Raw genomic sequence first — 14,445 nt, 5'->3', positions numbered from 1 at the left:
TATTGTAGCGTAAGATGCTCCCTAAGAAAAGAATTTCACCAGGTTTTGTGAAATTTGCATACGTTCCCTAAGGGCACAATTTTTAAGTTTGCCTCTGAATTTTTCTTTATAATGGCTCAGGTATTAAGTACTTTGACATGGCGAATTTGAACATATACAGTTATATAACAGAATATGTTTCCTGGTTAAGAGGTGCTGGATAGCAAAATAGTATGGTTTATTCTTGTATAAGTTGAAAGCATCGCATAGATGTTGATTATTCTCCATATTGCAAAAGCAATGGTAAATTATTTTAAATGATCCAAAGTAAATTCTCCAGATGAAGCATTTGCCGAAGACTAGGCTCACGCAAATAATCAATACCTCATTTCTTTAAACCCTCCAGACTCTTTCCCCTCTCCCTCGCGATAGCTAATCAATCAATCAGTCGGCAAGACCTATCATTTCTCCGGGTGGAGCTCTCAAATCCTTCCGCTTTTCTCTCTTCCTACTTAGTCCAATCTGCTTTCACTTCTTACTTGAAAACATCAGCAGTTTTTTCACTGGCCTCTTTATCTTCAATCTCACTTGCTCTAATCCTTCTAAAACACAAAACAGAGCAGGTCCCCCCTCAGGTTTTTGGCAGCTTCCCATCTTTGTTAGGAAGGATTCAGCATCTGTACAGCACAGAAAGCCTGTCAGGAGACGCCCTTGACTGTCTCTGCAGCCTTACCTCTTGCTGGGACCCCCTGCACTGCAGCCAAACCTACTTCCCCCAGTCTTGGAAGGGGCTAAGCTGTCCTTTAACTCTTAGCAGATTCTCAGGTGTGTTTTCTACCTGGACTATCCTTGTCCCTTTTTCTCACTCTGCTAACCTCTACTCGCCCTTTAGATATCTGTTTACAGGTCAATCTCTACCGGAAGATCTCCCTGCCTGCAGCCTTTTCTTCCCAATAAATAACTTAAATAAATATTTGTCAAGTGGATGAATAACCTAAACTGAGAGAACTCATCATACAAAGTTCAGGAAGATTATACACACACATTATACACATATATGTTTGTGTATATATAGGTATGTGTGAATATGTATTATATATAAATGTTTCGAAAACTATGGTGCCTTTTTTCAAACTAAATATGGAACCTTGTTTCAAATCACACTCCAGCCTCTTTATTTCTTAACCTCTTCACCTCCTATAATATTTCTCCTTTCTTCAGCCATCCACATTCCCCACTCCACTTTTGTAGGTAGGTTTCATTCCAAAGATTGCATCACTTTAAAAGTTATGACTTCAACCATCCTTCCTACGGAAAATTACCTCTATTCTTCCCAGTCATTTATTTTAGTACCTCCAATCCAGCAATCTGCAATCCTATCAAAACCTTTATCATATTGTTTTTACTCCTTTCTTTTTTTCCCTCATGTCTTTCTGTGGTCAATATGCTCTTTATTATCCACACTGTATCATTCATTTGCAAACACCCTTAGTGCCTTTGCCTCCCAACTTTCAATTATTCACTTTAAAAAATTCTAGATGGGTTTAACCCAACTATACACAGCTCTAACCCCAATGTTACTGTAGGAAACAACAACAAAACAAAACAAAAAACCGACTGGCTCTCTTTAATTTCACGACCATAAATTTCAAATGATCCGATAATTCTGGCACCCCTACCACCTTTGCCTGGGAGATTGCTTTCCTACTTTGATAGAACTATTTCATATGCTTTTCTCTTTCTCAAGCATAAGCCCTTCTTTGCCCTACTCACTTCTGTCCCCCTAAACGCCCAACCAATGATCTTACTTCGTATTCTCTTGAGAAAAATAAGGCAATTAGACAAGAACTGCCTCAACTTCCCGTTACTAATCTACCAACCAACCTCCATCTCTACCCTCATTTTCTGTCTCCCTTTCTGCTTAGATGGAATAATTTCACTGTTTCTATGAGAGCTGTGGTCACCACCTGTCTGGATCACACCCACTCCCCATGTCCACATACAAATCACTTTGATTCTTGTGCCTAGAATTGTACTCAGTACAGAGCACAGACTCAATCATATTTGTTCAGCCAAAGAATTTACCCTTTTTTTTAAGTGACTTTACATATGAATGTTTACATTAAATGTATAAGTGTTTTAAACAGTGTCTATCTATATGCAGTATAGTGGGGTTAATGTATCAAAGGTGGTCAATTTATCAGCTAAAAGGGCAAGAATAAGAAAACACCCCTCTATCGAAGACCATGCCGGTAGCCTACTAGCTGTTCCACCACGGTGATTATCTCAAGCCCCACTCCCACCCCAGCCCCACTCTGATCCAAAACATTCAATGATTCTGCATCTGATTAAAAGCACATTCCTGGTCTTGCTGTGAAACTCTCTGAATTGACCAGTTTGGTAGTTTACGGAAAGATTCAATAAACTGAAAATCATAGGTGAAAGAGAAGTTACAAAACATTTTTTTGACAACTGAGCAATTTGGAGATAGCTCTGCCAACTCTGTGAAATCACAGTGAGCTACATCCTAGGTTAGTTTTCAGAGTAACTGCCTGATAAATAGGTTAGGACACACATATTTATCCTTCAGTTTCTGTCTACCAGCTCCAGCCAGTTCATGTTCCTAAGTAGTCATAAACTCCTCTAACTATTTCCTTTACAAACCAAAACCAGATGTAGTTTTTAAAGGTGAGATGCTACATTGCCTTTGGAGGGCCAATTTTGTGGCCATATGCTATTATTCTGACACTTTATTTTATACCAGCTTAATGAAAAATGGTTAAAATGTTGGCTGTAGAATCAGATTTCTTGGTTTAAACAAGTTTCCTACAGAATAGCTGTGTGCTTTCAGGCATTTCTCTTAAACTCTGCGTGTCTTTGTTCTCTCATCTGTGCTCCATTTCATGGCAAAGCCCAAATACAAGAACTATGTCAAGTACATAGGACAGCACTGGAAAAGAGACAGAGGTTCAAGTTATCTGTAATGGTGCTCTTGTTCTCACTATTGTTACCTGGAATTCAGCCTCCAGTGGGGAAGGCTCACTGGGTGGATCTCTTTTCTTCATGTTAGACAGATATGGATGTAACTCAGACAAGCTCACTTCTGTTTCCCCAAACTGATTGTATTCCACCAAGGCCTGATGGATCAAGATGTACTGTGCCTATAATTTCAGGGAAGAATATAGATAATTAATTGATAACTTAAAGTCCTATCAATCACATTTAAATAAATTCTACATTTCCATAATTTTGCTCATATGGAGACAATGTATGGAGAAGAAAACTGATATCTGTAACATTTAAATAATCTGGAAGTTAGCTCTCATGGTTCTATGGGATATAAGCAAATTCCATCCCAGATTTTTTTTTTTCCAGAAAAAACAAAATAGCTTGGTAAATAGATGAGGCATCTACAAGGTAGGGCATAACTTATATCTCATTCCTAACAGTTAAAAAACATTATCTGTTACTTCCTTCTGTGACTAGTATTGAGTCAGTAAGTTAAATTACTAATATATAAAACTATAATAAGTTTCACACTATATCTGAGAAAGAAAAAAGCAGGTTGATATTCCATAGAACATATTTTTTAAAAGAGTTTCCTAGAAGCTTTTAACAGAGAAAATTATTCTATAAAGCACAATAGGCCAAACCCATATTTAACAACTCCTAACCTTTTATCATATTTGAATCCACCATTTTTAAATAAATGACAAATTTCTGATAAAATTCAAGACTCTTTAACACCACCTCTAGTCCCCTGAGTTTGGCTGTAGCATCCTTCCAATCTATTGTGTTTTTCCACAGGAAATAATTTCTTTTTTTTTTCTCGTGTACAATCTGTTTTTATACTTCTACACTAATATCTATGTATTTATAACATTGTACATTTTTGTGTCCTTTCTTAACAATGACATAAATTGAATTGTATACGTTTCATCTGGTGACTATATTCACTCATTGTTTTCATCTGAGCATCTACCTACACAGAGAGCTACAGACCTAGATTATTCCTGTCAATCGCAGCAGAGCATGTGTTTACAAAGGGTCCATATGTCCACATTCTGTTTGCTCATTCCCATATTGATATATATTTAAGGTTTTCTATGTTTTTGTTATTCTAACAATGCTGAACACAATGAACATTCTTAAACATGTTTCTAGTAGCACACATTTGCAAATGCTTCTCTCGGTTATATACATACATGTAGAATTGCTGGGTCAAATGCAGACAATTTTGATAATAACCATTGCTTACAATTACTGACTACATGCATCTTCCAGGGGCTTGTTTAAGTGCTTACTTGGGTTACCCTTTGTGTGTTAACCCTGTAAGGTAAATACTATCATTATCTCCATTTTACATATGACTTAACTGAGGCACAGGGACATTAAACACTGGTAAAATGGTGCACAGTATTAAGAACAACAAGCACGATTTGAAATTACTACATCTAGTTCCCACTTAACCACTGTACCGTCCTCTTCTTGTCTCCCCAGTTTTAATTTTATGAGATGCTGCCAAACTGGGTTTTGGCATTTAAAAATTTTTCCCAATCTGATATGTGTAAGTGCTATTTCATTATTTTTTATTTTTTATTTTTTATTTTTTTGCGATACGCGGGCCTCTCACTGTTGTGGCCTCTCCCATTGCGGAGCACAGGCTCCTGATGCGCAGGCTCAGTGGCCATGGCTCACGGGCCCAGCCGCTCCGCGGCATGTGGGATCCTCCTGGACCAGGACATGAACCCATGTCCCCTACATCGGCAGGCGGACTCTCAACCACTGCGCCACCAGGGAAGCCCCTCATTATTTTTTTTAAATACATTTTATAGTCATCCTCCTTCCACAGTACTCTCAGCCACTAATGCAAAATGCTTCTAACTGCAATTGGTGCTTTATTTTTCCAGATATTAAAAGAAAACAATTTTCACCCACTGTTCGAGGTTGAGAAGAATTTGGATTTCCTTTAAGATCTCTACTCCCACCACAAAAAGATTTAAGCCAAAAGGCATAAGTGAGGATAGTGACTATGGCCTGGAACATACCTCCACCTGAACCATCAGGCACCTCTGTCGCCTTAGCTTGACGACATAGCCATAGACATCCACCTTGCTCTCTGCCTCCAGGCCTTCTAACATGGCATCAATTCCAATATAGGTGCCTGTGCGTCCAACACCAGCACTGACAAAACAAATGAAAAGGTTGAAGGTATGATCGATCACGGCAGGAAAATGAATGGAAAAGCCAGCAAGGGTGAAGCAGGGAAAACAATGTCAGTTTCTCCTCATAGATTGTTTCTCAAAGTAGCAATTGCCAAAGGGGAGGGTGGCCCTAACACCCCAAGGAGTGAAAATTTGAACAGCCCTTGTGCTTTTGGTGGAGGTCTTTATTTACCTGCAGTGCACCACGACAGGGCCACTGAAGAAGTTGCTGAAAGCGTTCACTCTCCTGCGCAGCTTGAGGAGCAGGTGAGGGTCTTCGGGGACTCCATGGTCTGGCCAGCTGGTGAACTGAATGTGGGTCACTGCTCTCCCAGTTGCTTTTTCTTTTCTCTAGCCAGGGGATAATACTTTTTTTTAGATGATTTTTTTCTCAGAGCAAACTATGGGACATAAGTAAGTGGAAGGGAGGAAAAGTACAAAAAACTCCTCGTGCAAGTTATTTTTCATTCATGATTACATTTTCCTTTCCAATGAATAACTAGGAATTGAGACATCACACAGGACTGGCATGCACCAACCAGTAAGCAATTACTTACCAGGAAGGTAAGTAACATATGGTTAAGTGTAGCTGAAACCACTAGGAACTTTCATGCTGCCAAGCCAAAAACAAACAAACAAAATAAAAACAATAAAACACAAAACAAGGGGATTGGTGGGTGGGTGTGAAAAGATACAAAGTAAAAGCCATTCTCACAGCTGTTTGAAATACTTCTGCTTGGTAGGAAGACAAACAGGATTATTGTCATATGAAGAAAGCTGATTAATTATTTGATTAATGCTATATTTCTCATATTAGAAGTGTCAGCTCGACTGTAGAGAGAGAACTCAGGAGAGTCAGCTCCAGATTACAGCTCATGTTTCTCCCAGTTTCAAGGTAAGCACTAGAAGATACATAATTCATAATTCTCTGACCAAGTATGAAGAAGAACTACCTACATTTAGATAATAGAAGAAACAAACAAACAAACAAACTTGGTTGGTTTTAATTTTCAGATAGGAAATAACTGACTTAATGAAGAATAGTAATGGCAGACTAATCAACATAACCAGAATGGTATTGGCTTCTACATTCTTGGTTTTAGTGCATCATGTCTTTGGCCATGAACCACTGGTGGGATTGTTCCACAGCCTTCCAAGGGCATAGTTGTTAGTGATGCCACAGGGCCTTAGGAGGCCTTGGGAGAAATAGGCAACTGATATTTTTTTCTTTCACAAAATGTATCTGGATCATATGGAAATACAATTTAGATTACTGAGAAAACCTCCCATAAATGGAATTCAGAGAAAATTTCAACCTTATCTATAAAGACTTCCATTTTTTGACATCTTTATTAAGATATTTTCACATTTCTTTAAAGTGTAAATGTTTTCATTATATTCACAGAGTTGTAAATCATCACCACTGTCTAATTATAGGGCATTTTCATGACCTCCCCAAAAGAAATCCATACAGATTAGCAGTCACCTCTATTCCTGCTCCACCCACCTCAGTCCCAAGCAATCACTAACCAACTTTCTGTCTCTATAAATTTGACTATTGTAGACTTTTCATATGAGCAGAACCATATAATATGTGAGAAGACCACCATTTTAACTATTATTTAAGGCCACACTGACAATTTTCTTTTTGGAACTAAACATTTTATCTCACCTACAGAGTTAGAACTTTAGACTTCTTACAGTAGTCTCTGTGCCATTTGTATATATTTTCCATAATGGTAATAAACCCATTGAGATGAGGGACCATTTTATCATTAATTCAATAATGCAGTCATTCATTTAACACAATTGATGAGCTCTTTATACTTCAAGGGTCACAGCATTATAAACACTTTTGATGTGATGTGGACAAACACTATTTTCACTAGTGACTTAACTTGACCCTGTTGGCTTGTATTATTGTTCTAACCCAACTCTTCCTCCTGCAGTTCATTAAAAAATAATTTTCTAGATATATTTCAATGTCTCACATTTAATATTCCATAATTATATTTTTAGACAAACAGTATGAAAATTAAAATTATGTCGTAAAGCAAACTCACATTTGCAATGGTCAACTTCTGAATGATGTAATCCGGGCATCTTTTGTGCTCATTGATCTCTACAATCACATCTCCAAAAACCCGGCTGCCCTCTTCCATCAATGGCCAGTATAACGCACACTTGTTCTATATTTTAAAAAATCATTAATGATTCCAGTTTTTCATGTAAATGGATTTGTTTATTAAGCATTCTTTGTAAAACAAAAGAAACAAAAATGTATTCTTTGAAAGTCTCAAGACATTTTTATAGTCTCCTGTAAACTGTGATGCTTGGAAAGTATTCCATTTCCCATTAAGAGCCCTGAAGTATTTCCTTCATACGACCCAGCAGAAGAAGGATGATCTTCCCAGGCTTACCTGCATATTAAATGGGGACGTGCTTGGTGGTCAGCAGAAATGATGTGGTTGCGTGTGGTTAATTTCAGGCTGGGGGATGGGGAGGTTTTCACGCTTCCTAAAGTCACGTTACATGAATTTTCATCTATCTGCCTAAGGTCTGTGTGTTTCAAGTATTAACAAGTATTTGTGAAATCAGCCCACAGAAGTGTACTGAACTTAAAATAATACTGCAACAAACTAGGAATCACGTAGGAGTCCAGCAATGAAGCAGAAACATTTAAATGTTATACTTATATACAAATATTTATATATGTGCATATTTAATTTTTCTACAAGTATGAAATTTTAAATCAAGTGTTATACTGATTCAGACAGAGAATGATCTGTTTTGTCATCAAGCACATACACACGTGACTTTTCAAAATGCAGTTCAACACTGTCTTTTCCTAACATCCAGCCTCCACCCTGTGAGTCCTGGACCTTCACCCTATGAACCTTCTGGGTCCTTACCTTGTTCCCTTCTTCACATCGAGTGACCATGACAATAACCGTGGCTTTCTGTTCCCAGATCATCCTCCAGAAATCATCAACAGTTTCATCCCTGGGACCTAGGGGGTAAACAAATAAAAACTGGTAAGAAATATCTCCTTAAATGTGCAATAAAACAATTTTTCAAAAAAGAATGTTGGACTCTCAGAGAAATTACCTTGTGCAGCAATGTATTTCCTGGGTTCTTTGAAACCCTGTTCAAAACACACACAGAGGTATATCATTTACTGAGCGCTCAGTCATATATTTACATGCAAAAGTGTGAGATAGGGAAGTTGCCTTAGATCTGCCATTTCTTGGTTGTGTATTTCCCTGGGCAGTTTCAAATTAAAAGGGGGGTTTTATTAACTCAGTGGCAGTTAACTGTGTCAAATATGTTTGTCAACATTTACAAACAATGTTCATGACCTTCATGGGTCTTTGCTATATACCCTAAACAATTTTTAAAGCTAGATAGACTTTATCTTCATGTGGGAAGGTGCAGCAATTTATAAGCATAATACAGGCACTCCTATATTTTAGATCCTGCCAACCTTTATAGCACCATCTGCCAGAATTCAAACCTCCTTACCAGCCATAGAGATACTTTGGGGAGTTTTACTCAATTTCTTTCAATAAATCATCCTGAGGTTAGCCCCATACTTCTACCTCTTAACGAGTGCTGGGATATACCGCTGATTCCCTAGAATCCTTTTCTGCCACTCTAGATAAGAGATACAATAACTTTCATTTTATTACCTACAATGTCTGCTTTCTCCACTCTGGTTACCAAGGCAAAGAAGGAATAGAGACAGGTGAGACACTGTGCTAGTTTCTTTCAAATTATCTCCTACTCCTCAGACTTACCTCAGTGATCAGAAAAGCCCTTCAGAGAGATAACCTTTGCCCTTAGATGAAATTCAGTCACGTGGGCCACAATAATCCATGATTAATTTTAGTAACTTCTTGAAACTTCTATCTCATGATATAGTATTATTCATACATTCATTTATTCAACAAGTATTCATTGAGTGGCTACAGTCTGTCAGGTACCTATCTAAAATCTGGAGACATATTTTTTCCATGAGCTCCCAGGTCTGCTGGAGAAAAGTATAACTCGATACTATAATTACCATATTTATTTGAACAGAAAATATAAGGTTTTTTTCCCTAGAGACTGTCTAAATCCTTATAAAATCTGCTCTCAATGACTTTACTTTGAAGAACAAGTTATTGTTTGGAAAAGACACTATACACAAATAAAGTTGTTCAACGTTAATTGTGAAGGCCTGCAGTGGTCACCTACAGAATAAGTTAAAATAGAGGCCAAAATTATGACACAGTCTTAGTAATTATTTTTGGACTATGACCTCACATTTGAAAGTGTTAGTTGCCACTATAAACAAGCCTTTTGAATATCATAAGAACAAGAAATTGCATTGTGGATACCAAGAGCACATGTCAGGCCAAGAGGTATGTGTTGCTTGAGATAGAATTTACAGGGACAACATGAAACAAAAATATAAAAACTCTTTTTTTGTTGTTTTTTTGTTTATTTGTTTTTATTTCTACTGCCTTGGGAGACTGACCTAAGAAAACATTGGTATGATTTATGTCAGAGAATATTTTGCCTATGCTCCCTTAAAGGAGTTTTTGATGTCATGTCTTATGTTTAAGTCTTTAAGCCAATTTGAGTTTATTTTTGTGTATGGTGAGAGGGTGTGTTCTTTTTTTTTTTTTAATACAGCAGGTTCTTATTAGTTATCTATTTTATACATACTAGTGTATATATGTCAATCCCAATCTCCCTACAAAAACTCTTATGCATCAAACAAAGTTGATGGGAAGTAGGACATTGTACAGGTTAGAGGGCTGTCTCCAGACAAAATGCTTGAGAAAAAACATCCTAGCTTTGCTTCTACTAGCAAAATTGGGAACACCTCAGAGTTGTTGTGAGAGTTCATTGAATCAATATATGTAAAGCACTTAAATTCATGACTGATAAATAGCAAATGTATGATAAATTGTATTATTATTATTATACAGTCATCATAATCATTAATGTCAAGAATTTTGCTCTGGAAAATCATCAGCTGTCTCACAAAAGGACACAGAAGTTGCAGATGCTTGTTTCATGAACGATTCAAGTAAAAAGTTTTTTTTCATTATCCTATAATTTTACATAAATTGTGTGTAATGGACTGAATAATGTTCCCCAGAAAACTCATGTCCACTCAGAATCTCAGAATGTCACCTTCTTTGGAAATAGGGTCTTTGTGGAAGATGGGGTCATACTGGGTGAAGATGGGCTCTAAATCCAGCGACTGGTGTCTTTTGTAAGAGAAAGGACACACAGTGACACAGACACACAGGGAAGAAGGCCATGTGTTGACAGAGGCACAGAACAGGGTGATACAGCTACCAGCCAAGAAACACCAAGGATGGCCAGGAACCACTATAAGCTGGAAGAGGCAAGGAAGAATTTTTCCCCAGACCCTTCAGAGGAAGCATGTCTCTGCTCACACCTTAATTTCAGACCTCCAGCCTCCAGAACTGTGAGATAACACATCTTTGTTGTTTTAAGTCACTCAGTTTGTGATGTTTTGTTATGTCCACTCTGGGGAATTAATACACTGTCTAAATAAATAAATGAATAGATAGATAGAATTTGAACATTTTACTTTCTTCACTGAAAGTTGGTGAAAGCTTATATAATCATGTGGATCAGAACAAACAAACCAAACCTCAATTTCAATTGTTTTTTCTTTGAGAAAAATTTGAAATTACCTTATAAACCAGCATGGATGATAGTATGAGACAGTTTGTCAACTGTTTGATTGTCAAAACCAATTTTTGATAGTCACTGTTTTGGCAGTCTGTGTGGAAATAAACACTCTTACTTTGCTGGTGGAACATATCTGGGTACAACCCCAGTGGAGGACTATTTGGAAATGTCTTTTCAAATTACAAATGCATATTCCCTTTGAGCCGGCAGTTCTTCTTTGAGGAATTTATCCTACAGATATGCTAAAACTCATTGAGAAGTAATATGAGTCAAGATTATTCATTAAACCATTGTTTGTAATAGTCGATTAGAAACCATATTTAACGCTTGTTACTATAGGAACTGATTAAATACCTCATAATGCAGCTATGCCAAGAATTACCCTAAAAATATTAAAGAAAGATGTAGAAATGTTCGGTGTTCAGAGCCAGCAACCTACAGCCTGTGGGTCAAATCAGCATGGCCTGATTTTGTAAATGCAATTTGTTTTTCGGAACAGCCACATTATGTATTGTTTATAGAAGTGTAGTCACTGGGCTTCAGAGCTGAGTAGCTGTGGCAGAGATGGTATGTCCGGCAAAACCCCAAATATTTGTTATCTGGTCCCTTACAGAGAAAGCTTGCCAGTCCCTGCTTTTTACAGTGATATTTTATGTAACCAAGATATATGTTTTAAGTAAATGAAGCATTATACAGAACAGCGTGAATATTACATTAACATTTTTGGATAAAGGAGGGGGTAACAAATGTTGGTGTTTTCTTGTTTGTGTATTAAAAAACTCCCGCTGGATAAATAGGAAACAACATAGAGGTTACCTTTTAGGGTAGGTGGAGGCACTGGGTAAATGGTGGATTGGGTGGGAGGAATTGTTTTTAAGTCTCTCTGTGTTTTTATACTGCTTTTTTTTTTTTAAAATTCGTGTGATGCATTAATTACTGAACAATTGTTTAATAAATTACATTTTTAAACATTTTAGATAAATTAACCATGCACTATATCCTCATACTGTTACTAATTGAAAAAGGGCAGGGACTTCCCTGGTGGCACAGTGGTTAAGAATCCGCCTGCCAGTGCATGGGACACGGGTTCGAGCCCTGGTCCAGGAAGATCCCACATGCCACGGAGCAAATAAGCCCGTGAGCCACAACTACTGAGCCTGTGCTCTAGAACCTGTGAGCCACAACTACTGAGCCCGTGAGCCACAACTACTGAAGCCCACGTGCCTAGAGCCCGTGCTCCACAACAAGAGAAGCCACCGCAGTGAGAAGCCTGCACACCGCAACGAAGAGTAGCCCCCGCTTGCCGCAACTAGAGAAAGCCCGCGTGCAGCAACGAAGACCCAACACAGCCAAAAATAATAAATAAATAAATTTACTAAAAACAAAAATAAATAAATAAATAAATAAGAAAAGGGCAAAAGTACCAAATTAATCAGAGCCTCCCAGTCCTATCCTCTATGGTGAGGGGCAAAGACGGGGCTCTTATGAGAAATACACACATAGATAATTTAGATAATATCCAGCGTATGACAGGTACAAGAGTATTTTAATTCTTAGTTATCATTCTGTTTGGAAAGAAAAATCCTATATTACCTAGCACCAATAACAAATAATAAATAACTATTCTTGCAAATATTAGTGATTTTGTTGTTTATATCAATGGCATTTATAGCTTCCTTCAAATCATTTCAAATAATATTTCTAAAGATTTTCCATGAGAGGATATATGTATATGTATAACTGATTCACTTTGCTGTACACCTGAAACTAACACAACAGTGTAAATCAACTATACTCCAATAAAATTTTTTAAAAATAAAAAATTTAAACAAATAAAAATTTGCCATAGCAAAGAAGGAGCTGAAAGGAATGCATAGATACCAGAAGAATGAAAATAGTCAGAGACAAAATGATGAAGATCTAAAACCATCTGGCTGTTATGCATTTTTTACTCACATCAATATAGCTGGCATTGATATAGTTGGACCCTGCGTCTCCGTTTATGTCAGAGAGTTCAACACGGTTATAATCATCTGTTCAAAGAAAAGAAATATTAAATAAGTGAAATCATGAATAATCAAGTAGCCCAAATGTATGGAAATCCAGTTCTCAATGAGCACTTACAAGGAAGGATGTCAACGTAGCGGTTTTTATTCTGGTTAAAGGGTTTTCGAGCATCCTTGATAGAAAACTTGCCAAATACCCTCGGAATGCTCTGAAAGACACAAAGATCCTTTGGGTCACATTCAAGAAAAACCATTTCCCCTTGCCACTTATCCTTTTGAACAAAGGACACCTCCTGGAACGTATTTCCTTTACACCGATGAACAAGTTGCATATGGTAATAAATGAACATTATTAGGAATTATGCAAAAAACACTCTTTAAGAAAAATGAATGATAGGCTACTTGGAAAATAAATCCCATGAAGGAGAGCAAATTTAGCAGTTATTGCTCTGCCACTTTAAAATTCACTGAAAAACACACTTGGATGATTACCTAGAGCAAAAGGACAAAATCAGCCAAATGCGTTTCGAGATACAGCTTCATAACTAGTATTCATACAATGAAGCAGCATTATCTTGAAATGTTGACTAGTTTTATGACGATGATATTCTGGTCTGCAAATATCTGCTAATAAATAGCTGCTTTGACTCCGTTGCACTATTATGTGGGATAAACTATCAAGGCAAATGGTTATACAATACATTTAAGGTGAATTACGTTGATAACAGAGTAAACTTTCTCATCACGTATCGAGAAGAGCACACACCTGGAATTCAGCCAGGAAGAGCCTCCCTTCATCAGCGATCTTTCTTTTGTAAGTTTCCAACAAAACATCTGCATGGATGGGCTCCACATTCATCAGTTGCTTCTCATCATCTTTAAATGTAGTAAAGATTCACGACTAGTGTTAATGTCTCTCTTTCCCTTGTTCATGCAAATTTCATTAAATATATACCTTGGATTCAGTCCTTAGTGTTTTTCCTTTACATACACATTCCACCTGGAAAATCTCACTCACACATAAAGATTCACCTGTAAACCTATGACGTCTAAATCTTGGGCTCCAGCCCCCTTCTGGCCTTTGTATTAATCTTTCCCTCTTATTCTCAGATTTTCCACCCAGTTATTCCATAGGGACCTCAAAGTCAAGATGTTCAAAGTAATTTTCCCTTTATTCTAGCATCTCAAATCTTGGCAAACAGGACCACCATTCACAAAGTCATTCAAGACGGAAATTTCCAGGTGATCCACGATTTCTCCCTCTGTTCCTGTATCCAACAGGTCACCGTGTACTTTCCATCCTTTCTGCCTGTGATCATGCTCAGGACTCTTCTTCATCCACGTAAGGACATCTTCCAGACTCGTCTCCCTGACTCCAGCCTGTCCCCACCCTGACTTATCTTTTAAACTGCCACAAATTAATCTTCTGTAATACAAATACGAGCCTGCAGCTCTGCTTGTTGAAAAAAACTCACACTATTGTTTGTGCTCCATAGCCTATAGGCTAAAGTTTCAATGTCTAATGTGATATATGATCCCTT

General features: G+C 37.4%; 1 protein-coding gene across 2 annotated transcripts in view; it reads right to left on the bottom strand.

The window, feature by feature from the left end:
• Window positions 1-14,445, bottom strand: part of PTPRC (protein tyrosine phosphatase receptor type C) — a 123,098-nt gene that overhangs the window by 9,541 nt on the left and 99,112 nt on the right. For both annotated transcript variants that reach the window (XM_067729837.1, XM_067729838.1), the window contains 9 exons: window positions 13,671-13,780; window positions 13,023-13,113; window positions 12,855-12,931; window positions 8,292-8,328; window positions 8,096-8,193; window positions 7,247-7,372; window positions 5,377-5,534; window positions 5,028-5,163; window positions 2,991-3,140 (listed from right to left, as the gene is read on the bottom strand). In XM_067729837.1, the coding sequence (XP_067585938.1) occupies window positions 2,991-3,140; window positions 5,028-5,163; window positions 5,377-5,534; window positions 7,247-7,372; window positions 8,096-8,193; window positions 8,292-8,328; window positions 12,855-12,931; window positions 13,023-13,113; window positions 13,671-13,780 (983 nt within the window). The remainder of the gene's footprint in view (window positions 1-2,990; window positions 3,141-5,027; window positions 5,164-5,376; window positions 5,535-7,246; window positions 7,373-8,095; window positions 8,194-8,291; window positions 8,329-12,854; window positions 12,932-13,022; window positions 13,114-13,670; window positions 13,781-14,445) is intronic.

Source organism: Pseudorca crassidens, chromosome 2 (genome assembly GCF_039906515.1).
Source record: "Pseudorca crassidens isolate mPseCra1 chromosome 2, mPseCra1.hap1, whole genome shotgun sequence".
Classification (NCBI taxonomy): Eukaryota; Metazoa; Chordata; class Mammalia; order Artiodactyla; family Delphinidae; genus Pseudorca; species Pseudorca crassidens.
The sequence above is the reverse complement of the archived record's forward strand: the minus strand, read 5'-3'. Positions and strand labels throughout refer to the sequence as shown.